Genomic DNA, 24,631 nt, shown 5'->3' on the forward strand with positions numbered 1-24,631 from the left:
CTGCACCGTCCATTCATTTCTGTTTATTTTTGGAATTCATGTCAATGGAATGGCTTTTTTGTGTCTTTTATATCTGGCTTTTTTCACATGCCAGGCCATAAGCAAGATTCACCCATGTTGTTACTTGTATCCATGGTTCCTTCTTTTATATTGCCCAGTAGGAGACCGTTGTACAAACAAGCCCACCTGTTAGTAAGGTCTCTGGGGTGCTGGGAACATTCTGTTTCTTAATATAGTACTAGACACACAGGTATGTTCACTTCATGAAATTTCATTAAGATGTACACGTAGGAGTTTCTCTCATCCATATGCATGTCAATGGAATGGCTTTTTCATGTATCTTTTATATCTGGCTTCCTTCACACGCTATATGGTTTGAAGCTATATGGATACCAGATAGGTATGTTTTTAAAGCCAATCCATTCCTGTGGGTGTGGACCTATTGTAGATAGAACGTTTTGATGAGGTTACTCAGTTAGGGCGTGGTCCAGGGTGGGTCTTAATCCTTTTACTGGAGTACTTTGTAAATGGGATGGATAGAAAGAAAGAAAGAGAAAGAAAGCCACGGAAGCAAGAAGCTGAAAGCAACAAAACCCATAAGAGAAGGGAGAGCCCAGCAGATGCCGCCATGTGCCTTGCCATGTGACCATGTGGTCCAGGATCCCATGGGCAGCTAGTCTTTGGGAAAAAAGCATTACCTTGAGGATGCCTTGATTTGAACATTTTTCTCATCCTTGGAACTATAAGCTTATAAGCAAATAAATTCCCACCGTTAAAAGCAACCCCATTTTATAGTATCTGCATTTTTAGCAGCCTAGCAAACCAGAACGCTGGGTAAGGCAACCACAGGCATCTTTGGAAAGCTCTGTGATGGCTTGTTTCCATAGTGGGGTGGGGGGGGGGTGCTGCAAGGGGAAACGTGTCCTAATCTCAATGGGAGATGCAGAAGCCAGACGGCAACATGCAAACAGCAGAAACAAGGTGGGCACGGTTAGAACAGCCACAGAGGGTCACAGAACGTTTTGACCATAGAGACCTAAGGTGGTGGCCATGTGATCACAGAATCCCAGAAATTAAATAAACAGGCACCCTTCTGATGTGCAGCTGGAGATGATAGATGATAGATAGATAGATAGATAGATAGATAGATAGATAGATAGATAGATAGATAGATAGATAGGAAAATTACAGATTTGATGGACAGAAGCCATGCAAATTGGCCGGGTGGGAATTCCCAGCCTTTTACCCAGTTCCCAGACCAGGAGCACCTGGTTGTTGTGGAGGCCAGATCTCCTTGATGAAGTACCCTGAAACACCAACTTATATTGTAAATCTTCCCTTGAGTATGTGCCAACAGGACTTGCTGCCATTTACCAGAGTGAGTGTGCACTTAGAACTTAGGATACAGCACAGATCCTGGGGCTTTGGAGGAAATCCCTCTTTTGCCTTCAACTATTGTCCATGTAAAAGGAAGTTCATGACTTCTTACTGGGCCCTGGTAAAGAATGAACGCCCGACTTTGGGATAGGAAACTTAGTAGGTATATTAGTCAGGGTTCTCTAGGGAAACAGAATCAACAAGAGAGATCTTCGACGGTATGCAGTTTTATCAGAATGTCTCATGTGACCGGGGGGATGCACAAGTCCAGGTTCCGCAGGCACACTGCAACCAGGGGCTCCAATGAAAGTCCAGTGAAGGTTCTTGACGAGTTCTGGGAGACAATGACTGTCCAAAGACAAGCTGGGAAATTCTCACTCAATGCTGGAATCACTTCCCCTTTTAAGGCATTCAACTGAGTGGATAAAGCATCACTCATTGCTGATGGTAATCTCCCTGACTGATGTAAGTGTAATCGGCGATCTATGACTTACCACTGCAGTAAACTCAATGATGACTAAAGGCCATAAATGCCCTTGTATTACAGTTAGCCCAATGCTTGCTTGACCAAACAACTGGGCACAGTTACCTGGACAAGTTGACACAATAGCCTAACCATCACAATAGGTAACCCCAATATCCATCAGAAATTAGGGGTCATCTGAGTAAAAGAATCACAAAATGGCATGTGCAAAACTCCTTCCATTTCAAGATGGAAAGAGTAAACCCAAGCAGGGCTAGAAGGCAGAAGGCCGGGATTCCCATTCCACCCACTCCCCCTGTTGGCTGCCTCTCCCCGACTCTGTGCTCCACGAAAGCTCCCTATGGCTAGGTAAGAGCCTGGATCGTGGATAGGGTTTCCTGGTAAGCCAGTCCCAGAATGCAATGAGGGGTCGCTCCACCACAGCAGAGGAACAAGGCTGTCTGGGCAGGGCTGTGGGGGGGTCCTCTCAGAAAGAAGCCCCTTGATCATCTCTGTCCAGGTTCTGACGCTGGCTCTCCCACCAGCGCCACAGGAATCCCACTTAAAACCATGGTCATTCAGCTCTGGTCCCCCCAGAGGCAGCCAGGAAAGGAGGCAGAGCTTGGCTCAGGCCTGGTGACCAAAGCAAGGGTCTGGCCGACGAGGGCGGGTGGCGGTGGGTGCCAGGTAAGCACAGGGTGATGATTGGGGCGGGTCTGGCCGACGCTTTCTGGCTCGAGGGACAGCAAAGGCACAGATCTTGAAGAGGCAACAAGTTACTGCGTGTGCTGTCCCCTCCCCTTGTCACCGAGAGAATGGGGCTCACGCTTTTGAGCACACCCTTCTCCCCAGCCTCCAACTCACCCTGGGTTCCCACTCCCCCGCACACACACACACAACTGCCCCAAACAGGCGACGCCTTGGATGCGCACTCAAACGGTATCCTGAACCAAGGTGGCCTGTGGGTAAGTTTGGGAAGCAATGGGGAGTTTGCAAATGCGCAGTACCCAACCCCACCTGTGGGGGGCAGTGTCTCTGCACCAGCCCAAGGTTCCCTGGAGGGACCCCAGGCCTGGGTGTGAGCCTCCTAGCTAGGCCCGTGACCCACCAGATGGCTCAGGGTGATGCACCAAGCTTCTTGGGCAGCTCTCCCCGTCCACCCAATGGGCGGATTGGCCCCGAAGGCCTCAGAGGTCCCTGTAGCCCTGCCACGGCCTGACTCACTCGTGCTCTGCCAGCCTATCACAGTTATTATTCTGTCTGTGGATGACACAACCGTCTCCAAAATCCTTTAGAGCTAGGAGGGGTGACAGAAAGGCTATTTGGCCAACACCCTCCTCACGGCTGGGGATCATCTCTTACACAGCTGTGTTTTTAAAAGAAAATAATTAAGGCTCTGGCGGGCTCTGAGGTCGTCCTGGGCCCCATCCACTTCCCCGGTCTCCATTGACCACCTACCCTGTGCCGTGTGGTTTCCAGAGTCTGTCCTCAGTTGTCCCCAGGATTGCCTGGGAGCCACGCTTCCTCAGCCCCATTGGGCAGACGAGGAAAACTGAGGCTTGGGGAGATGGAGGCTCCGGACTCCTGAGTGGTTCTGAGGAGTTGTCAGGCCCCTGAGTCCTGAGCAGTTATGCCCTTGGCCTCTCCCGCTCCCCCACGCCCACCCCAGCAGCGCAGGTCTCCTGCCTCCACGCTCTCCCTTCTGCGTGGTGCTCTCTCAGAGCTGCACACCGAGCTCCAGCGGCCTCCAGACCCTTCTTCTGGGGGGCGGGTGTCCTCAGTCATCTCAGATTCAACAGGCCCCCGCTCTGAGCCTGCTCCCTTCCTGTATCCCGAAGGCCATCGAAGGGCTCTTCTGTCGCCCCCAGCCCCGGCACAGGGGCCATGTAGGTTTCTCTCCAGTCACTCCCCAGCCCTGTTGTGCCCACCACCAAGGCTCCCCCCCGCCCCTTGCCTCTCCTCCCAGCCCCAGCCTGCTTGCCCTAAAGCCCCAGCTGCCTGTCTGCCAAGCCTCCTCACTGCCCCAGAGAGATCTTTCTGAAATGCAGACCTGGCCAGGTCACCTCCGCTAAAGGACTTCCCTAGAACCTCCCTCCGTGGAGCAGATGGCGAGGCCCTGCCCCCCATTCTCCACCTATGGACGGGCTGGGTCCCCACAAGCCTCTCTTGTGCCCGCCCTGCCTGTCCAGATGTCTTTCTCCCCCATTGGCAGACTCCCAACCATTTGTGGTGGACAAAAGGTATTTATGACCCACTAGCCTTGCTCTTGGACTGTGGGAACAGAACTTCAGAGTGTACTTGAGGATAGAGAGCCCCGTGGTGGGCTGTAACCCAGACGGAGGATGAGACTGACAGCGATCAGTTCAGGGATCCCACGCGATCCCCCATGGACAATCTGAAGATGTCCCAGCACTTGTGCTGGGAACTTTGAGGAAGGATACTCCCTGCCCACTGAGGTTGCTAAATTAGTAGGACATAAGCCTGGAGCAACCAGGGGCCACCAGGTAATGGGAACTAACACGAGGCCAGCATAGAGAAAGGCAGAGCTGAAAGACTGGAAGAGATGGGTGCATTACCCAAGCCCTTGGATTCAGCTATATACCTGCACCTACCCCCTGAATCTTTCAGTGAGTGAAGCCAATAAAACCCCTTTCCATCTACACCAGTTGGAGTGTGGTCTTTCCCCAGCAGCACACCATCAAGATGAGCTCCACTGACCCTTGACTTCAGGCGGAGTCAGACACGCCCTCCTCTTGCTCCCTCTTATCTATTGTGCTGTGCGGCGCAATGAGGATTTCCACCCGCCTCCCACTTGACCACGGGCTGTCAAGGCAAAGGTGGAGCCCAGGTGGGGGCACACGGTCAGCCCTGGGGGTGCTTGGGAATGAAGATATTCTCTCCCTGGGTGGGTGAGGACGCCACAAAAGGAGGTTCCGGAGCAGACCCCCATCCCTGCCTTCTGTGTTGCTGCACCATCTCCCACACCCACCAACACAAGTGCCATTCCGTCAGGGGAAGAGGCAAGGCCATCCCTCTCCTGCTCAAGAAGAGAGACGCAAGAAGAACTGTTGTGCTTCCCCTGCAGCCTTTCCCAGTGTGGCCCCCCCAGACCCTCAGACGCTCCGCGAAGGTGGCGGACGGCTTGGGTGCTGGACAGCTCGGCAACGTGCCCCTTTCCCTTCTCCAGACCCTCCCCTTCACCTCTTTTTCCAGGTGGCATCCCTGGACTCCCAGGAGAGGCCGTGCCTGGGGGACCTGCCCTCACTCTTCACCTCTCACAGGGGTGGCTCCTTTTATCCGTGCCCCCCGCCACCAGGAGGGGGCGCCCCGCGCCCACCCGGGAGAGGCCGAGTGGGGAGACAGCGGGAACACCCCGCTGGAGCCCCGGGATCCACTTTTGGGACCAGGACATTTCTTTTCTGTCTGCGGAAGCCAGTTTGGGTGCGTTTCTGCGCCGTGAACGGAGAAGTGACACACGGCCGGCACTGCCCGGGGCTCCAGGCGGGCCTCGGGGTGGGGGTGAGGGTGGGGCAGGGAGCAGGCGGCCCAGAGAGCTCGGTGCTTCCACCCCCTCGGGCACGGGATTTCCCTTAGGCAATGAGAGATCACCGTGCCGCGCACACACACGCCCGGGTTACATTCAGCCCGCCAGGTGCAGAAGGCACCCGAGGTCAGAGCCCGCACCCCGGGAAGGCGCGGGGCTTGGCGCTGGCGGGAGACGCTGAGGCTGGGTGAGCCTGTCCGCTCAGGGAAAGGATGCTGGGGTCGCCTTGCAGCACCTCCGCTCTGACTGCATCCCTGCGAAAATCGCCTTGAGCACAAACACAAAGAAACATCGACGTGAGCCTCGGGGTGGGGTAGGAGCCTGAAGGTCAGCCTTTTTTCCCCCCCACCCAGTTATTATTGCTCACCAATGTGTGCAGGTTCAGAGCGTTTCATCTCACAGCCTGAGGTCGGTCTGCTGGTGAGACGGGGCGATGTGCATCTCTAGAGGACCCTGAGACTGGTTCTCCCTGCGTGGCTTCTCCAGGGAGCAGCCGGCCAGCGAGTGGGGCAGGTGCCCAGAGGCCAGCCCACCCTCTCAGCAGGAGGGAGTGGAGGGCAGGTGGGGAGCACACCCAGACCCCTGAGGGAAGCTGGTTGGTGGGAGGGAGAGCTGGCCCCATCCCACCTCCCATGGCCACTGTCCCTCCAACGAGCCTTTGAGTGGCTGGGACTCCGGGACCTGCCTCCACGCCCCGCTGCCTCCCCACAGCACCCCCTAGTGCCTGATTCATTCCTGCCCCATCCCTCGGACCCCCCACCACTTTGCAGGCAGGTCAGAAAGGTGGGCTGCCTCCTCCCGGCCCCGGGTGGGCCTCTCTCCTGTCCAAGAATCTCACGCCCTTTGGAGAAGGCGCCTTCCCCCTTCTAGTCTTGGAGGTTGAATTTCTTGAATCTTGCATTGCTATGCCCACGAAAATAGGAGATCAGTTTTCCAAACAAATCAGCCTTTAATACTTAAGAGTTTTTAAAGGTTCACTGAGGCCCCTGCCCTGCCACTAGAGAACAAGGACTGTTCCCCGCTCTGTGAGCAGCGGAGAAGTAGGTGAACAGGTTTTCAAAAGAGTAACTCATCGGCTGGTGTCGGAGGCTCTCGATGGGCGCTCGCCCGTGGTCACTCACTGCCAACCCCGCTCTCCGTTTTCCTTGAGTTCACAGTGTTGCCAGATTTTCTCTAGGTTCTTGGTTAAGCTACAAAAAAATGAGTTTTAAATGCAAGACAGTTTAGTTAGGTCAGTAATTTATTAAGGAATGGAGATAAGAGAAATGGGAGAAAATAACAGATTATGGGTTCCAGGTAGAGAGGAAGGGGCTGAAGAGAGATTAAAAGGGCTGATTTACAGACTACAGTTTCCCATTACAGATTACAAATCCCAAGGTTTACTTACATGCTGATCCAGGCAGGGGGGAAAAGGCAAAACAGGGCTAGAACAGGACAGGGAGAAAAGGGGCATTTTAACTTCCAGGCTTGCTTTTTGAACCATTCTTATTCTGCCCCTTTGCTAATGAAAGGGAGGAGTCCCACAGTTTACTGTTTCGATTGATTACCTACCCTTGATACACTGGGAAGGAGATGATAAGGCCCCATGAGAATAACCCGGGGCTCTCCTGGATTCTGGAGGAAACCCTGTTCCCGGATGGGGGTTTTCTCAAGGTTCCCCCAGCAGCCTTCTTGTGGGGTATCCATGCCCCGTGTTTAAGGGCGGTGGTTTTTCTGCCAGGTTGCAGATTCTTCTCTTTATCCCCTGACTAGCCTGCTTTAACTGGGAGTGGAACTCTGCTTGGCTCAGCTAATCTTCCTTTCTTTGGGCCGAGTTTTTGACATGACACCACTTCGAGGAGGACCCGCTCTGCGAAAGGGTCTTCCCACGGCCGGGTCACCAAAGGCAGCAGGTGGGATTTTAGCAAAATAGCATAATTCACTCAGACTCAATTTTCCAAATAAGTGTAGCATAAGATAAAAATGTGGGAGAGCCCAGGCTTCAATCTATTCTAAAAACTATTTATCCAGTGTCTTCCATATCCAAGGCACTGGTTTCATTGCCATAGAGCAAAAAAAGGAGAGAGATGAGAATCTTTGTGCCACTGCAGTATGGTTTAACACTTTGTGGGGCAGAGAGAACTCGGGGGAATTTACTGTTGTGATAAAAAGAAGACGGGCTTCCGGTTCAAATCCTAGCTCCGCTTACGGATGGCCATTGAGTTTTAGGCAGAGTGTATCCCTCTCAAAGTTTCTGTTTCTTCATGTGAAAAACAGGGCAATGATGCCAAACACAATGAAGCCCAGACATCACAAGAAAAGAAAACCCCAGATCATTATATCTTAGGAATACAGATGCAAAAATCTTCAGTGCAGAACTAGCAAACCAAATCCAGCAATGTATAGAAAGGATTACACATCCTGACCAAGGGAGACTGATTCCAAGAATGTGAGGTTAGTTTAAGTCTGAAAACCAATCAATATAATATATACTCTGACAAAAGAAAGGATAAAAATCACATGGTTACTTCAATGGCTACAGAAAAATCATTTGACAAAATCCAACACCCCCTCATGATGCAAATACCAGCAAAGTAGGAGTAAAAGGGAAAATCCTCATCCTGGTAAAGCTGAAAAGCCCACAGCTAATATCTTCCTTAATGGCGAGAGACTGAATAATTGCCCCTAAAATCAGGAACACAGCAAGGAACCCTCTCTTGCCACTTTCACTCAACATTGTACTCAAGGTTCTATCCAGGGAAATTAGGCAAGGAAATGAAATAGAAGTCGTCCATATTGGAAAGGAAGAAGGAAAACATTCTCTCTTTGCAGACGACATGATCTTGTATTAGAAAATCCTAAGAAAGCCACTTAAAAATCTGTTAGAACTAACAAGCGAGTTCAGCTAGGTTGCAGGGTACAAACCTACATACAAAAATCTATTGTATTTCTATACACTAGCAGTGAACAGTGAAGCAATGAAATCAAGAGAAAGTTTCATTTGCAAAGTATCGAAAAGAAGAAAATACGTAGGAATAGATTCAACAAGAGAAGCATATACTCAGAAAACTACAAAACATTGTTGAACAAAATTAAGATCTAAATAAATGGAAAGACAAACCTCATCTTCATTGATTAGAAGACTTAATATTGTTAAAATGCCATTATTCCACAAATTTATCTATGATTCAGCACCATCCTTATCAAAATCCCTGGAGGTTTCTTTGCAGAAATTCATGAGCTGATTCTAAAATTCATATGGAAATTCAAGGGAACCAGAAGAGCACCAACAAAGTTGGGAAGATTTACACTTTCCAATTTTAAAACTTACTACAAAGTTACCATAATCAAGACAGTGTGGTTCTGGCATAAGGATAGACATATAGATCAAAGGAAGAGAACTGAGAGTCTGAAAATAAGCCCATGTCTCTGTGGTGAACTGATTTTTGACAAGGCTGCCAAGTCCACTTGATGAGGGAAAGAACAATCTCTTCAACAAATGGTGCCGGGAAACCTGGCTATCCAGCAAAAGAATGGAAGTGGACCCCTACCTCACGCCATATACAAAAATTAACTCAAAATGGATCAATGAACATTAGCGCAAAATGTATCAATGACCTAAATATAAGAGCTAAAACTATAAAAATCTTAGAAGAAAACATAGCGCTAAATCCTTGTCACCTTGGGTTTAACAAAGCCTTCTTTAGATTTGATACCAGAAGCATAAACAACATAGGATAAAATAAATTGGAGTCTATCAAGACGGAAAATTTTGTGCTTTAAAGTATCCATCAAGAAAGTGAAAAGAGCCCACTGAATGGGAGAGAATATTTGAAAAGCATATATCTACTAAGGAACTCATATCAATAATATATAATAAATACTTTCCTATAAAAAGTGGGCAAAGAATCTGAATGGACATTTCACCAAAGAAGATGTGCAAATAGCCAATAAGCACATGACAAGATGTGCCCCGCATCATCAGCCATCAGAGAAGTGCAAATGAAAACCACAATGAGATACCACTTGTCAGGCACTAAGATGGCTCTAATCAAAAGAATGGTGGGAAGCAGATTTGGCTCAACTGATAGAGTGTCTGCCTATGGGACAGTCTCTCATGGGAGGTCCAGGGTTCAAACCCAGGGCCTCCTGACCTGTGTGGTGAGCTGGCCCTTATGTACAGTGCTGATGCGCGCAGGGAGTGCCGTGCCACGTAGGGGTGTCCTCCACACAGGGGAGCCCACACACAAGGAGCGCACCTTGTAAGGAGAGCTGCCCCACGTGAAAAAAGTGCAGCCTGCCCAGGAGTGGCACCGCACACAGACAAAAATGCAAGTGGACACAGAAGAACACATGGCGAATGGACACAGAGAGCAGACAACGGGGGGAGGGGATGATGGGAGAGAAATAAATAATAAGTCTTTTAAAAAAGAGGAACAGTAACAAATGTTGGCAAGTACGTGGAGAAATTGGAACCCTCATACACTGCTGATGGGAATGTGAAATGGTGCAGCTACTTTAGAAAACGGTCTATCAATTACTCAAAAAGTTAAATGAAGAGTTACCATATGGCCCGGCAATTCCACTCCAAGGTGTATACCCCAAAGAAAGGAAAACATATGCCTGCACAAACATATGAATGCTTAGAGCAGCATTATTCCTAATAGTCAAAATTGGTAACAGTCCAAATATACATCAATGAATGAATGAATAAGTGAAATGTGGTATATCCATGTAGGATATTATTTGGCAATAAAAAGGAACAAACACCTGGTACATGCTAAGATGTGGTGTCAACCTCTAAACGAATGAACCTTGAAAACATTATGCTATGTGAAAGAAACTGGTCAGTAAAATCCACATATCATATGATTCCATTGATATGAGATGTCCAGACAGAACAGTCAAACGTGCTGAGACAGAAAGTAGATTCGCGGTTGTCTAGGGCTGGGGCTAATGGAGGAGGGGCGGGGTTGGGGTGATAGCTAAAGGGTACATAGTTTCTTATAGGGATGATGAAAAAGTTCCAGAATTAGTGGTGATATATGCACAACTCCGCGAAACTACTAAAAACCATTGAATTGTACTCTTCAAATGGGTGAATTGTATGCCACGTGAATTATATCTCAATAAAGCTATTAGAAGTAAAATGAAAAACACAGTGAGAATCCTACAATAACATAACATCAAAAGCCCTCTTTTCCTCTTCACACTATAGTTTGTATATCCAGGCATCTGATCGTAAAGGGCTGCCTGGCATTTCATTGTTAAGTTCTAGTCTTTATTTAACCGGTTCTCTGTTGATGGACAATAGTTATTCCATTGTTGGCTAAGTATAAACAGCACTAGGGGATCATCATCTTGAATACTTGTGTGTGTGTGTGGTACTGGGGACGAGGGATTGAGCCTGGGACCCCCATGTAGAAAGAGGTGCTCAACCACTGAGCCACATTGGTTCTCCTTGATACTTCTTTTTTTTTTCATTATCTCGTTAGAAAAAGGCTGAGTCAAAAAACACACACTTTAAGACCTTTGATACGTATTGTCAAATTTCCCCCAAGAACGTTGCACCCATTTACATGTTCATGGGCATTGCAGAAGAGTGCCTCTCACTTCCGCCTATGGAAGAGGATGCCTCACTCACAGCCAAACCTGAAGCCAGAGAGAGCTGGGGCTTAAGCCCCGGCCAGGGCAGCTCCGCGGCCAGCGTGCTCTGCGCCCTGGCGGCTGCCTCTGGCTTGCACTTGACATCTCCACCCTCTCTCCCCTGCCCGGCCCCCACGCGCAGCCGGCGTCTCCGCATCTCATGCCCGCTGCTCTTCCAGCAGCATGTGGCCCGTGCACAGTCTCAGTGCCCTCTTCGTGAGTCACGCGAGACACGGATATCCATGAAGCACAGTTCTGTAGAGCCTTGCAGGGTATAAAACCCCTTGGGGGCCTGGAGGACACCATGCACGATTTTTATGGACTATATGAAGTCTTAACAGCCAAATGCGATGTGTGGTCCCTATTGGTAGTTACTCTGAACCAAGAAACCAAAAAGATGGACTTGGCCCAGTGGTTAGGGCGTCCGCCTACCACATGGGAGGTCCGTGGTTCAAACTCCGGGCCTCCTTGACCCGTGTGGAGCTGGCCCATGCGCAGTGCTGATGCGCGCAAGGAGTGCCCTGCCACACAGGGGTGTCCCCCGCATAGGGGAGCCCCACGCGCAAGGAGTGCACCCATAAGGAGAGCTGCCCAGCGCGAAAGAAAGTACAGCCTGCCCAGGAATGGCACCGCACACACGGAGAGCTGGCACAGCAAGATGACGCAACAAAAAGAAACACAGACCCCGTGCCACTGACAACAACAGAAGTGGACAAAGACACAGCAAGTAGACGCAGAGAACAGACAACTGAGGTGGGGGGGGGGAGGGGAGAGAAATAAATAAATAAAATAAATCTTAAAAAAAAAAAGATGGTTTTTAGATGATCGGGGAAAAGTGCATAGGGATTCGATCCTATTGAGGCATAACAGTGCCTTTTATTGAGCGTTATAATAGTCTTTACTTGTGACTGCACATTATGAAATACCAAAAAATCGAATTATGTCAGAATTTGTTCCAGCAAACCCAACAGAAGTGGGAGGGATAGATGAACCCCGATTGGTTAAACTTTGGTAATTGTTCACTCTGTGTCATGAGTACGTGGGAGCTGATTAGACTATTTTTGTGTGTGTTTGAAATTTTCCAAAGCAATATGCATATAAGTGTTCATGTATCTGCTAAGATGAAAAAGATTTTCTAAAGATAATATGGTGAGGAAAGGACATTAAAAACTGCACAGTCTAGTTTCTATTTACAAGAAAAAGAAGATAATTTTTTAGTTATTTTAGAACATGAGCAAAACAGGGCCATGTCAGCAGAATGTGGAAAGCTCTATTTTAATGTCCAACATGTCTTGTCCACAAAGGAGGTGTTTCCCATTCCCAGAGGCACCAAACCACACACATACCCGTCACGGCAGCTCTCAGGCTGGGTAGCAGGAGAGAAAAATCTCCACGCCTGGTAATTGTCTATTCAGTGATGCGGGGGGGGGCGGGGGGCGGGGGGCGGGGGGAGGGCCCAGCCTGGGCAGGGCGGACACCCAGACAAATGCTCAGGCATCGTTCAGTTTCTGGGAGCACCGTGAGATGTAACCCAAGCTCTCGGTGCTCTGCAGAATGTGGAAATGATGGTAACCAATCATCCCACACATTGTGCAGATAGTGGTGCCACCAGTATCCCGTGAGAAACCTCGAGGACCTTCCCAAAGATCCTTGGAGGATCACGTTGCAGCAAGGATCCCCCCTGCCAGGCAGAGCCCACGAGGAACGGGGCCAGAGAAGAGGGCAGATGGTCTTGAAGCCCCTGGGGTCGATGATCGACCTCGCACGCAAGTCAAGGCTCTTCAGGTAGCAGGCATCAGAGCCTCAGCCCCGCAAGTCCACATGGGTGCCTGCAGGCAAGGCTGGACCAGGCGCTCCAGGAATGACCTCCACGCTCTGCCTTGCTCCAGTTCTCACATCTGTTTTCCTCTGCTTTAGCCTCACTCTCAGATTCTTTCCAGTTGGGGTCAACTTGGCGGCAAGTGAAACCCCAGCCTTACATGCGTACAGCTTTGTAACTTCTCTGGAAAGACGGCCCCTGTTTTCTGGGAGGTGCAGCCAAGCTACTGTGGTTCTCATTGGCCTGATGGAGATCCCCTGAACTAATCCTGGCCAACCTCTGGGGGCCCCCTTGTCCAGGCCCGGGTCACATGCCCATCCCAGCAGCCAGGGGGCCAAGCCAAGCTCTGTGTGATCCAACAAGCCGAGAGTAGAGAAGGAGCGACTGCACAGAGGAACACCAGGAAGCTGTGTCCAGAGGAGAGGACCAGAGGCACAGGTGTCCCCCCTGCCGGTCCATCACTCCAGAAGTCACCTTTGCTGTACGAACAGAGAACACCCAGGAACGTCCCCCCCAAAGCCTCCGTCCTGCACCAGAGGAGCCTGGGAGGCTCTCACGTCCCAACAGGCTCAGCGAACACGGAAAGGAGGCAATGCCTGAGCACAGGTGGCTCCAGCCATGCTCAGGGGGGTGGTCTAGGTGGACCTTGGCTTGCAGGGATGCTGTCCTGTCTGCGTCCCTGGGTCACCACCCCAGCCTCCAAGCCCCAGGCCGAGCTCCTCAGCCAAGCCCAGCCGACAGCCTCGTCCTCCGGATTCCACGAAGGAAATGCCCCCAACAGGGGATGGGGATCCAATGCGGGGCAGAAGGACCAACGTGGGCTGCACCTTCCCTCCAGTTCCTCGGAGCTTACGAGATGCCCTGCCGTCAGTGGGGACATCCCGAGCCCTGCTTCTGGGAACACCTTGCTTCGGCCTTTCAGAGAAGCCCTGCTTCTAGAATGGACCAATAAATGAAACTTGAACCACTCGTCCTGGATTATTAAAAAAAAGGCTCTTACAAGCCTTCCACTCCCATCTCAGTCCAGTGGCCAGCCTTTTTTTTTTTTGTACCAGGAATATCCTTAAATGGGGCACGTGATTCCCAGTCCCCACTACCCCCTTTTGTCCCCTCCCCCCATACACACACTCACCTTCCTTATTTACATGGCCTGGACCTGTGGACATTTGGTCCTAAACCATGGGTGGAGGATTGACAACTATGTAATATGTACTCCCTATGCTGGGCAAGCTTGTTCCCACCTGCTGGGTGTTTGCATATGCTGTTCCTTCTGCCCTTCCCTATCTTGTCTGCCCTTTGAATGCCTTTGGAACTTTCAAAATTCAGTATCTTCCTCCCCTCCACCCATCTGAACCCCACCCCTTCTTTTCTCTGCGTATGCCCAACTAGAGCACAGCCTCCTCCAGGATGGAAAACCCGATAGGTTTGCTCTTGCACTTCTGGGCCTCGCGCAGGGCAGGCCCACAGAAGAGTGGAGAACGTCTGCAGGATTAGGATTAAAGAAACACCCCAGCTGTCCTTAAGCTACGATCTGGAAATGCAAGACCGGCCCCGGCTTCCGACAGGGGTCCCAACGACACGGCCCCTTTGTCCTGTGCCGGGTTAGCTGCCAGGTGTTAGGAAAGCTGAGGCAGCGCAGTGCAGCAGTGGGGAGACAGTTATCGCCGTCACTCCCCTCGCTCTTGGCCAAAGAGCCGTCAGGGATTCCTCGCGGTGGTGTGGACCCGGCCGTCTCCACGAACTTCTGTTTCACAGCCATTGCTGGACGTGCTATCAGATTCTGCTCGTCCCCCCACCTGGACCCTGACACTCGCCCCAGCCACACAGAGCAGGGGGGAGACCCAGGTTTTCCTGGGTGCAGGGGCATCAGGCACAGCCATTGGCCTTCCTGGGCCATGTCCAGGCTTTGCAGCACGATTTGACATTCTTTCTAACCAGAGGTCAAACTCCAGCAGCAAAGCGGTGCTTGCAGGAGGACCATGTGGCTGTTCAAACAACGCCTCTGCAAAAAGTTGACAGTGGCCAACCCTTAAAACTTAAGAAAAATAAAATCTGTATTTCTTAAAATGAACGTGTATTTCTTCCATAAGATAAGAAGTTAGGGAGCAGAGGTGGTTCAAGTCTTTGGGTGCCTCCCTCCCACATGGCAAGTCCTGGGTTCAGTTTCCAGTGCCTCCTAAAAAGAAGAAAAGTACACAATGCAAAGAAAGGGGTGGGGGGGAAATAAATAAATAACATAAATCTTTTAAAGATTAGAAGTAGAATACATAATACTTTAGAAAAACTAAAATGAAGTAAAAAATAAATTGGGGTATTAAAAAATGAAAAATATCATAAAAATTTGTTTTTGACGTTTTGCCCTTTCATCACAGTAATAGGTGTGCCCTGCATGTACAGTGGCAAGGCAATCTCCTTATTCCTTCCTCAGTGTCTACATCCTTTTTTTTTTTTTATTTTGTCTTCTAAAAAGTTTTATATCACAGTAAAGTCACATAAACAAAATAGGGGACTCCCATATACCCAACATCAAACCCTTTTGACACTTCCCTGGCAATCATCTTTTTATATGTGGATGTTGCATTTGCTATAGTTGATGTACAGATATTGAAACATAGCTACCAACCATGGTTCCATTATGGCTTACATTATGGTTTATATTTTAGACTGTACACTTTTCTAAATTTTTGGTGAAATTTAACATGGTTTATATCCAGCATTGCATAATCTTGTGGAACACTTCCATTGCCCCCCAGTTACTCCCTCTTCCATCTATTCTATTCCTCTCTCCCCCTCCCCTCAGGGCCCACAGTGGCAACAAAGCTTCACTGCTCGAAGGACAAGATTCATAGATACTTAACAACAATGCTGAGGGCTTAACACTCTAGTCTGTCCACTCCCATTGGGAGCCACCCGTGCTCTTGATAGACACCCTCTCCCTTCTTTGAGAACATCAGTTGGCCCCAGGATGGGGCTACAGCACTTTCCCACTCATTGTATATGTCTCCACCCACTGACATAACACAGTGTGACATGATGAGCACTCACACACTCCCTAGAAGCCTGCCCCAGGGGGGGACCCTGTGCCAGATGCCTCCTGTCAAACACCCTAAACAAGTAACCCTCCCTTATTATATGTTCTGAAGAGTTTTCTCAACACTATAGTTTCAACCACGTACCGCACAATCTCCCATGTTCACCTGCTCACCCCAAACCCTCCCCCCTATTCCATGGACCGTCTGACCCATCCTCCCAACCCCTGTCAATACTCTTGCATTTTCCTACCTAATTGAATTTGGCAATATTATTAGGCTTCACTTTTTAGGAAGTTTTGGATCAGAGAGGGGTTTAACTATGGCAGGGGGGGAGCACCAGTGTGGAGTGTCATTGATGGGGGATGCATGGGTGGGAGGGAGTTCTCCAGGGCATGCATATAGGGTATCTGATATGTTCGGATGTTCATTGGGTATTGTCATTGTGGATAGAGTTACACATGACAACTGAGGGAGTGCTGAGTTCCCATCCAGGGGAGCTCTGTCACATTCCCCAATGGAACAGCAACAGTCCCCCAAGTATAAAGACAAAGACTAGTGAAGAAGGATGGTCCAATGATGGGCCCTTGATACTGATGACTATGTTTATGAGCCTGTGTGCTTGTAATTTCAACTAGGCCTAGAGCTGCAGGGTGCCTAAGAGTTACCTCCTGAGAGGTTCCATATTGTTCAAATGTGGCCACTCTCTAAGCCAAACTCAGCATGTAAATGCATTACCTTCCCCCCAGCATGGGACATGGCTCCTTTGGATAAGCCTCCCTGGCACCAAGGGATTACTAGCATCACCAGCTGATGATGCAACTAGAAAAAGACCTTGAATAAAAGGGGGAAATGGTAAACACAAATGAGTTTACATGGCTAAGAGACTTCAAAATGAGTCGGGAGGTCATCAGAGGGGTCACATTTATATGCACATCTCAGCAGGACCCCAGAGACAGTCAAGTTAGATACAACCCCAGGTACTGGCACTCCTGAGGGCTACAGAGACACACAGGTTCTACGGTCATGACAGATGGCTCTGGAGTTCATTGCCTTGCCAGTGCACCCTACTTTGGAATTTGTGCTCCTGAATGTGATGGAGTTGGACTCAGATGTGACCTCTCTACACATGTCTCTTCTGTCACTTTTACTGAAACTGTGAATGGCACTGGGGTTGATGAATGTTCAGGAGACTTGAATCTCTGAACTACACATATGCTGGCTGGGCCCTGAGCCTCAGCAGAGTTGCAACACCTACTCTCTGGTTCGTTGGACTTACCCAGATCAGCTGATGGGGAAGTGAGAATGGTCAACCACCACACCAGGGAACCCAGAATGTCTACAACTGCAAGCAGGAGAATTGCATCCATCAGCCATGTGAGATTTAAGTCCCCTCTTGATTTAGAGGTAGAGTGGACATCGCCATTCCAGGATCCACAGGATAGAGGAATATAATATGGATTGGAGTGGACATGCTGGTATTTTACTATGGAACTATTGTGACTCTAGCAATGGAAGTAATTGTATCATTGATGTGGAGATGGTGGCCACGGGAGTTGCTGAGGGTAAGGAGAGGGAGGAAGAGGTGTGATATGTGGCATTGCGGGGACTTGGAGTTGTCCTGAATGATACTGGAGGGACAGATGCAGGACACTGTATATCCTGCCATAGCCCACTGGATGGACTGGGGGAGAGTGTGAACTACAATGTAAAGTATGTTTCATGCAGTGTGGCAGTGCTCCAGGGTATTCACCAAATGCAATGAAAATGCCTTACTGATGAAAGGGGATGCTGATGTGGGAGGAGCGGGGTTGGGAGGGTAGGGAGTGGGGTATATGGGAAACTCTTATGTTTTTTAATGTAACGTTTTGTGTGATCTATTTATCTTTTTTAAAAAAAGACAATAATTTAAACAATTTTAGAAAATAATAAAGCAACTTCAGAGAGATTCCGTCACCCATGATCGATGCTGGGTGAGTAGAAAAAAAAGGGTAGAGGGAAACGGACTTTGGCCCAGTGGTTAGGGCATCCGTCTACCACATGGGAGGTCCGCGGTTCAAACCCCGGGCCTCCTTGATCCGTGTGGAGCTGGCCCATGCGCAGTGTTGATGCGCGCAAGGAGTGCCCTGCCACGCAGGGGTGTCCCCCGCGTGGGGGAGCCCCACGCGCAAGGAGTGTGCCCGTGAGGAAAGCCGCCCAGCCTACCCAGGAATGGCGCCGCCCACACTTCCCGTGCCGCTGACGACAACAGAAGCGGACAAAGAAACAAGACGCAGCAAATAGACACCAAGAACAGACAACCAGGGGAGGGGGGGAAATTAAATAAATAAATAAATCTTTTTTAAAAAAAAAAGAAAAAAAAAGGTAGGTTGCTTTCATCCTCTGCCTATCAGATCTTTGAAGGGAAAGTGGGCTTTTAATTCTTTAAATATAGCCTGATCAATTGTTCATAAAGGTTTTTGAAAGAAATCTTATCCTACAATGCTTTTCTGGTATTTTATGTATGTGCATATGAAAGTGCACATATCAGCTACTTGTTTCTTTAAGTATTTGTGTTAATTTTCTCTCCTGAAATAAATGCTCATAATTTAAAAATAAATAAATCTTTTTTAAAAAGTTATAAAAATTACAGTTAGCCCTCTATTTAAAAATCCACCTAAAATGATAAAAGACATGTATGAATTCAGCTTTGTGGCAGACCCCGTCTAAGTCCTGGGGGATGGGAAGGGGGGGGATAGAACATAAAAGTAAAAGCCAGTGTCTCCAGGAATCTCTATTTCTGTCTGGAAGAGAAGGTTTGCACACGGGAGACTCACCACTGCTTGGCTCTGGCTATGCTGAAGAATGAGCGGGGGTCCTCTCTCTCCTCAGTGCCAGGGTGGGGGTGGGGTCAGGGGTGGACCCACCTAGCGGCAAAGCCCCTGCGAAGCTTCCAGGGCCCCCCACCCCTAGGCCCTGGCTCTGTGGAAGATACCTGCCTCAGTTTCCCACCCAGTTTTCCATTTCTGGCTAGACCCAAGCCAGTCCCTAGCCTTGGGGACTTTGTGTCCCGCCCTCTCCCCACCCCCACGCAAGGGTGGTGGAGGGGGGCTTTCGGCCCCTAGGTCCGGGGGGTGAACTCCTGCTGCGCTCCCTCCTCCCACCTCCAAGTCTGTGCTGAGGACGGGCCACCTGGAGGCGGAGCACTCCGCACGGGGTCCCGGCATGCCCCATGGTATGCCCCTGAACCCACCTCAAGGGCGCCACCCCCGGCTTCCTGCATCCTCAGAAAGCCAGTGCCCCGTGGCTCTGGGCAGGACCAGATCTTTGGCCTCACATGGGGCAGGCCACCAGGGCCACCTGTCATTTCAGGTCCCAGGCAGGTAAAGGGAGAGCCGGCTGCCCAGAGGCCATGGCCCCGTCGGATTCTAGCAGAGCAGGAACACTTGGAGACTCGGGGTCCCTGATGACAACCTGGGAGCTGCAGGAGTTAGAGGGCAGCCCCCTCCTGCTCTGTGGGCCTTGTACCTCTCCCCAGAGCCCAGCAGAAACGTCACAGAGAGAGCAGCTGAACAGGCCTGTGGCCAGGGAGTGGCAGCACATTCCAGGTCTACGGGACAGATTCGGGGGTGGGGGGGGGGGGTGGCCCGTGGACCTCTGGGTGGTTTGGGAAGAGCCAGAACACTGAGTGAATGTCCCAGCAATAAAGATTGGCTCCGGTGGGAAGATACTGTTCGAAGATACGTCTGTGGCTGCTATTTACAACCTCCAGGGTAAGGTCCCACCCTGCTGGCCAGTGAGGTCAAGGTCACTCCCAGAAAGTGGGGCCAGAGCCAGCCCAGGCCTGGACACCCCCGGACCCAGTGGAAAGGGTCTCTGGCCCTCTCCAGCCAGGCTCTGGGGTCCTAGCTCCAGCCACTCAGCCTTGCCTTCTTGGGGGTAGAAGCATGAGCAGAGGTGGGTGGGCCAGGCTGGGAGAGACATCCGTTCATGGCCCGTCCCCCTCCCTCCTCTAAGAGCGGCTGGAGCTGGGCTGCTGGATCCAGACCTGGTACCCCCACTCTCTTCCTGGCTGTGTGACATTGGACAGATGGCTTCATCTCAGGGGCCCCCGAGTTGGCAGTGGGACAGGCTCCTGCCAAGGCCGAGGGCGGCAAGAGGGGAGCTGCCTCCAGCCAGCAGGACTGGTGGGGTGGGTGGGCCACCATGCTGCCTCCCTAACAGCTCCCCTGGGCCGCAGACCCCACGGCTCCAGCCAGCAGGCTGAGGAGTCAGGGTGCTACTTGGCGGCAAATGGCAGAAGTCACTTCGGCCTGCCTCAAGCAACGAGGGGAATTTAAGAGGCCCTGGAACTGAGAAGTCTGGAGATCCAGCTCCAGACCCAGTTGGATCCAGGGCCTTCAAAACCGTGTTATCTTTTTCCTCCCTTTGGCTTTGATTTGTTCTGGGTTGCGTTCTGCCCACGGCCTCCCCCTTCCCAATGGAAGGTGTCTCTGTGCTAGCAGAAGGGCCTGGCGACGGCCCCCTGGTCCCCACCTCGGTTACAGAGAATGGAGGCCAGTCTGGGACAGAACGCCCTCATCTCCAGTTTCGAGTTCTAGGCTCCTGCCGCAGGACCTTTGCACATGTGCATTCCTCAGTCTGTTTTCCTTCCCCTCTCTCCTGTGTTCCTTTCCTCTGGCTCTAGGCTAACCAGCCCAAGTCCCCACCCCTCCCTGCCTCCTCTCCCTCCTTCCCTCTATCCCATCTGGAATGATCTGGCACTCTGTAGGAACTTTGGGCTTATGTCTGCTTCCCCCAGGGCCATAAGGGGCACTGACAGCATCTACTCTAATTTATCAAGTGCTCAGGCCCAGGTCGGGGCATTCATTCATGAGGAACGAGTGAATGGGTGAATGAAGGAGAGCCTGCCTAGGCCATGGTGAGAAGCAAAGGCTCCTGACCCAGCTCGCCACTTCCCAGCAGCCCGCCTTGGCCAAACTCCCAACTATCTCCCCGTTCCTTCGGGTCGCTGAGCCTCAGTTTCCTCAATGGGCTAATGGGTACAAGAAACACCTCCTCTTCCTGGGGCCACAGAGCCGTGGTAGAATATGTTTTAGACAAGACGTCAGAAACCTTCGTTTTGCTCTCTAACACGACTGGGGAAGATCTGTTTAGGATTTGGGGGATTTTTCTTTTTTTTTTTTTCAAAGGAAAATTTAAAAACACCAGATGGCTTCAAAGTACGCAAATGTGGGGCCAGTTCCCGTGACCTTCCTCGGGAGACTCGGGGCTCCGAGCACAGCGGGGAGGGGAGGGGGCCGCCGGGAACCCGGGCGGGGGAAGGCCGGCCTCGGGTGACTCACGGCGGCGCCCAATTAGGGCTCCAGGCAGGCCGGGGGCGGAGGAACCCGCCGCGCCGCGCAGAGGCTGCGCCCCCACCCCCGCGCGCCCTCTCGCCCGCAGGCTGCTCTGCCACCCGGTCAACCCGCGCCGCTCGGGGAACGCGTGTCCCCGCCAGCGTGAGCCCGCCTGGGAATTCCGGCTCTTGCATGAAGTGCGGGGTTCGAATCCTGCCCCCGTCGCGGCTGTTCAGTTTGGGCAAAGTCCCTTTCCAAAGGCAAGTATTAAAATTATGCCTGACATTGTGACCTGAGCCTTCCCCAGACGGCCTTGATCCTGACCACGACCCGCGGGTTAGGCCTCGTGGTGACTCCCATCTTAGAGATGGGGAAAGTGAGGCACAGGGCGAGTCAGTGCCCCGTCGGAGGCGGAATGCGGGTCTGAATTCGAGCGGTCCACTGTCCACGCCACCCCTGGGATCTCCCCCAGCCGACGCCCTCGGGTGACTGCCTCGACCTGCTCTTGGGAGCCGCCCCGCGCCCCCTTCGCGGACAGCTGGGGGCTCCCTCCCGGCCGTTGCCACGACAACCGGGGCCCAATGGGGAGCAGGCAGGAGGGAGGAGGCCCCGCCCCGCCCGCCCCTCGCCCAGGGCTCGGGCTATAAGGGCGGGAGGCGGACCGGCGGGAGCCGTGGAGAGCCCGCGGAGCGCCAGGCGCGCCGTACCTGCGGTGTCCGGAGCGCTCAGAGCCCCTGGAGCTGCCGAGGATCCCGAGCGGCCGTCGCCATGTGCGGTGAGTGCGGCGCCCGCCCGCGCCCCGCGCGCCGGCCCCCTCCTCCCGGCGGCTGCGGGATCCCGAGAGCAGAGCCGGGCGGCACCGGGATGCCGATCCGCCCCCGTCCCCAGCCTAGGGACACTCATCGGCCTGGACTGCCTCCTCGCCGGCCCTCGAGTGTGTGTCTCAGGGAAACGGGGGTGGAGGGTGCCCATCCGGGGTCCCCCTCGGGCCCACCCCTCCCCCCAGCATACACATAGAGGGGAGGGAATGGGTCCTGTCCCAGGCCTTGACCCCTGGCAACCCAGAGGTGTCACCCACCCCATGTCCAGGGAGGGCACTTCTCTCGCCTCGGTCCGAATCGCCCACAAAGGCGGCCACGCGCGATCTCGCGCTCCCGGGCTGGGGGTGCCCCACCCGGGGCTCTCAGTCTCCCGGGTGCCGGGACGCCCACCCCAGAGGGTCGACCCCCCACACCTGTCCCCTCCGGTCAGCGGCCGCCGGGCTCTCTCCGGCGGCGTGGCGCACAGCCCCCGGTGCGCCCAGGAAGGGCCTGCGCGTCCCGCTCTCGACCCACAACGTACCTCTTGTTCCCAGCAGGGTTGATTTAGTCTTGCCCGCCCCTTGGGTGAAAAGGGCCGTAGACGAGGCTAGGGGAAGAAGCGTCAGTGACCGCCGAGGCTCAGGACCGCGGGCTGGGAGCGGGAGCGCTGGGCCGGTGGCGCGCTGGGGAGGGCGGCCGCGGGCCCGGCGCGCACATCTGCAATTCCTTACTCCCCTGGCTGGGGCGCCTCCGCCGGCCCGAGAGAGCGCCGGCAACTTCAGCTGGGACAAAAGGTCACTGTGCCTTTTTTTTTTTTCTCGAGTAGGATTCAGTTACCCGTTCCAGCCTCCTGTGGCTGGAGGACCTGGTGGAACTTTTGAAGCCATGAAAGGGCTCTCTCTGCCTTCGCGGAGGGCTGCGGGTGGGGTGCGCCCGCGGGGGAGCCGGGCCACGGTCTGTGCAGGCCTTGTTTCCCAGGCCACTCCATCCCCCAAAGCAGGAAGGAGTTCCGGGAGGAACAGGAGTGACCTCGGGGGTGCAGCTTTACCCTCAGCACGCGCATCGGTTTAAATTCCCGAAACCGGCCCCCAAAATCTCAGGTCTCCCCACACTCTGGGCAAGGTATAGGATCTGCCTCCCCACATTTCTGGGGACAGAGATGAGGCAAAGGGGGCCGTTCTGTGGGATCGCCAAGCTCTTTCTGGGTTCCGGTCTTTCGGTGTGATATTCAGGGCCTTTGGCCAACGGGCGGCCTAGAGCCAGGCTGTGCCGGGGACCCCCCTATGGGAATGTCCCTCTGCTGCCAGCCCCAGCCTTCCCTCTTCTCCTTGTATCTTGCTTTCTCCTGGTGCCTTTCTGAGTCAGGTGGCTCTGCCTCCTCCAACGTTCAAAATCACAAGTTTTCTGCTTTCTTCGAAGGGCTGCATGTGTTTTGTCTCCAGTGGAAAGGTTGAGTTTGGGGTTGTAGCCAGCCTGTAACCTCACATCATCTGTCACATGTGAGAAGGGTTCTGAGGTCGCCAGAGGACAGTCCAAGGCTCAGAAACAGCCTTGGCCCCTGGGGGTGCCCTCCCCAAAGCACTCAGAGCTGGGATCCAAGAGCCTATGTTTGGGGACACCAAACAGACGGGATTTCCCTAAGGGTACGCTTTGCTGATGATGGGATATGGCCAGGCAGGCACTCAGGTTGAATCCCTGCATGGGAAAGTTGCTTCCTTTTCAAAATATGCCAGGAGAAAGTCTCAGCTGGGTGCAAATGTGTCTTTAACATCTCTCCGGCACTTCCCAAGCTCCCCTTTTCACAGCGGAAGCCGCCCAGGGCTCAGAGCAGGCAGTAGCAATTTAAACATTGGTGCTGTTTGTTTGTTTTTTTAATGGGAGAGATTATGGTTGGTGGATGTACAGCAAGTGAAACTGGGTTTCATTTTATGGTTGTTTTCTTTGGTAATGAACTCGTGTACGTTTTTGAAAATCCAGTCAATCTGACAGAAAAAAATGTTAAGGAAATCATTGTGCCACGGGTACAGGGATGTTGGCAAACGAAGATGCTCCTGGAATGAACCGCCTGCCGCCTTCATTTTCCGTTTGGGGAAACGGAGCCCAGCCAGGTCTGTGTACGCTGTGTCTGAGCAGGAACGTTTTTAGGTCTTCTCTAAGGGCCCAGCCTGTGGCTGCTGGTTGTGGCCCCTCTGCAGATCTGCCACCTCCCAAGCAGCCTCGGATCTCAGATCTCCCTGGGCTCCTCCTGCCAGAGCAGAGCCCCAAAGCCTTTCCCATACAGCTTGCCGATGACCGGCTGTATTTGGTTGTCCCGTGTCTTTGCTGTTTCTCCCACAGAAAGCCAGGACACATGCAGCCGGTTTGCTCATACTGCGGCCTAAAGGGTCCTTGCCGTTTATCTTATCGGTGGGAGTAGATGGGGGAAACAGCAATTCAGGAAGATTAAGTGACTCGCCCAATGGCTCAATCTTTTTTCCCCCAAACTTTTTCCAGCTCTCAGAAACCCATCCTACTTGACACTCCTTTCCTCCTGGAAAAATGTCAGGGCGTAGACGGTTTCCCACCAGGAAGCATCTTCTCTTGTGTGGACTAGAGTGGATGAGGGCTCAGGCTCTGGGGCTAAATTTCTTGGGCTTGTTTCCCTCTCTAAGTCCCA

The 24,631-nt window shown here is 52.2% G+C and overlaps 1 protein-coding gene and 1 long non-coding RNA gene across 2 annotated transcripts in view; one reads left to right on the forward strand and one right to left on the reverse strand.

Moving 5' to 3' along the window:
• Window positions 1–6,313: 6,313 nt before the first annotated feature.
• LOC131274862 (uncharacterized) lies at window positions 6,314–22,652 on the reverse strand. The gene is made up of 2 exons (XR_009182186.2): window positions 22,517–22,652; window positions 6,314–6,574 (listed from the first exon to the last, which is right to left on the reverse strand). It is a non-coding gene; the product is annotated as an uncharacterized lncRNA (long non-coding RNA).
• GFPT2 (glutamine-fructose-6-phosphate transaminase 2) overlaps window positions 21,793–24,631 on the forward strand; it is a 52,365-nt gene continuing 49,526 nt past the window's right edge. The window contains exon 1 of the mRNA XM_004456630.4: window positions 21,793–21,950. Coding sequence (XP_004456687.2) covers window positions 21,944–21,950 — 7 coding nt within the window. The 5' untranslated portion in view covers window positions 21,793–21,943. The remainder of the gene's footprint in view (window positions 21,951–24,631) is intronic.

The sequence above is a fragment of the Dasypus novemcinctus genome, chromosome 2 (genome assembly GCF_030445035.2).
Source record: "Dasypus novemcinctus isolate mDasNov1 chromosome 2, mDasNov1.1.hap2, whole genome shotgun sequence".
Lineage (NCBI taxonomy): Eukaryota > Metazoa > Chordata > Mammalia > Cingulata > Dasypodidae > Dasypus > Dasypus novemcinctus.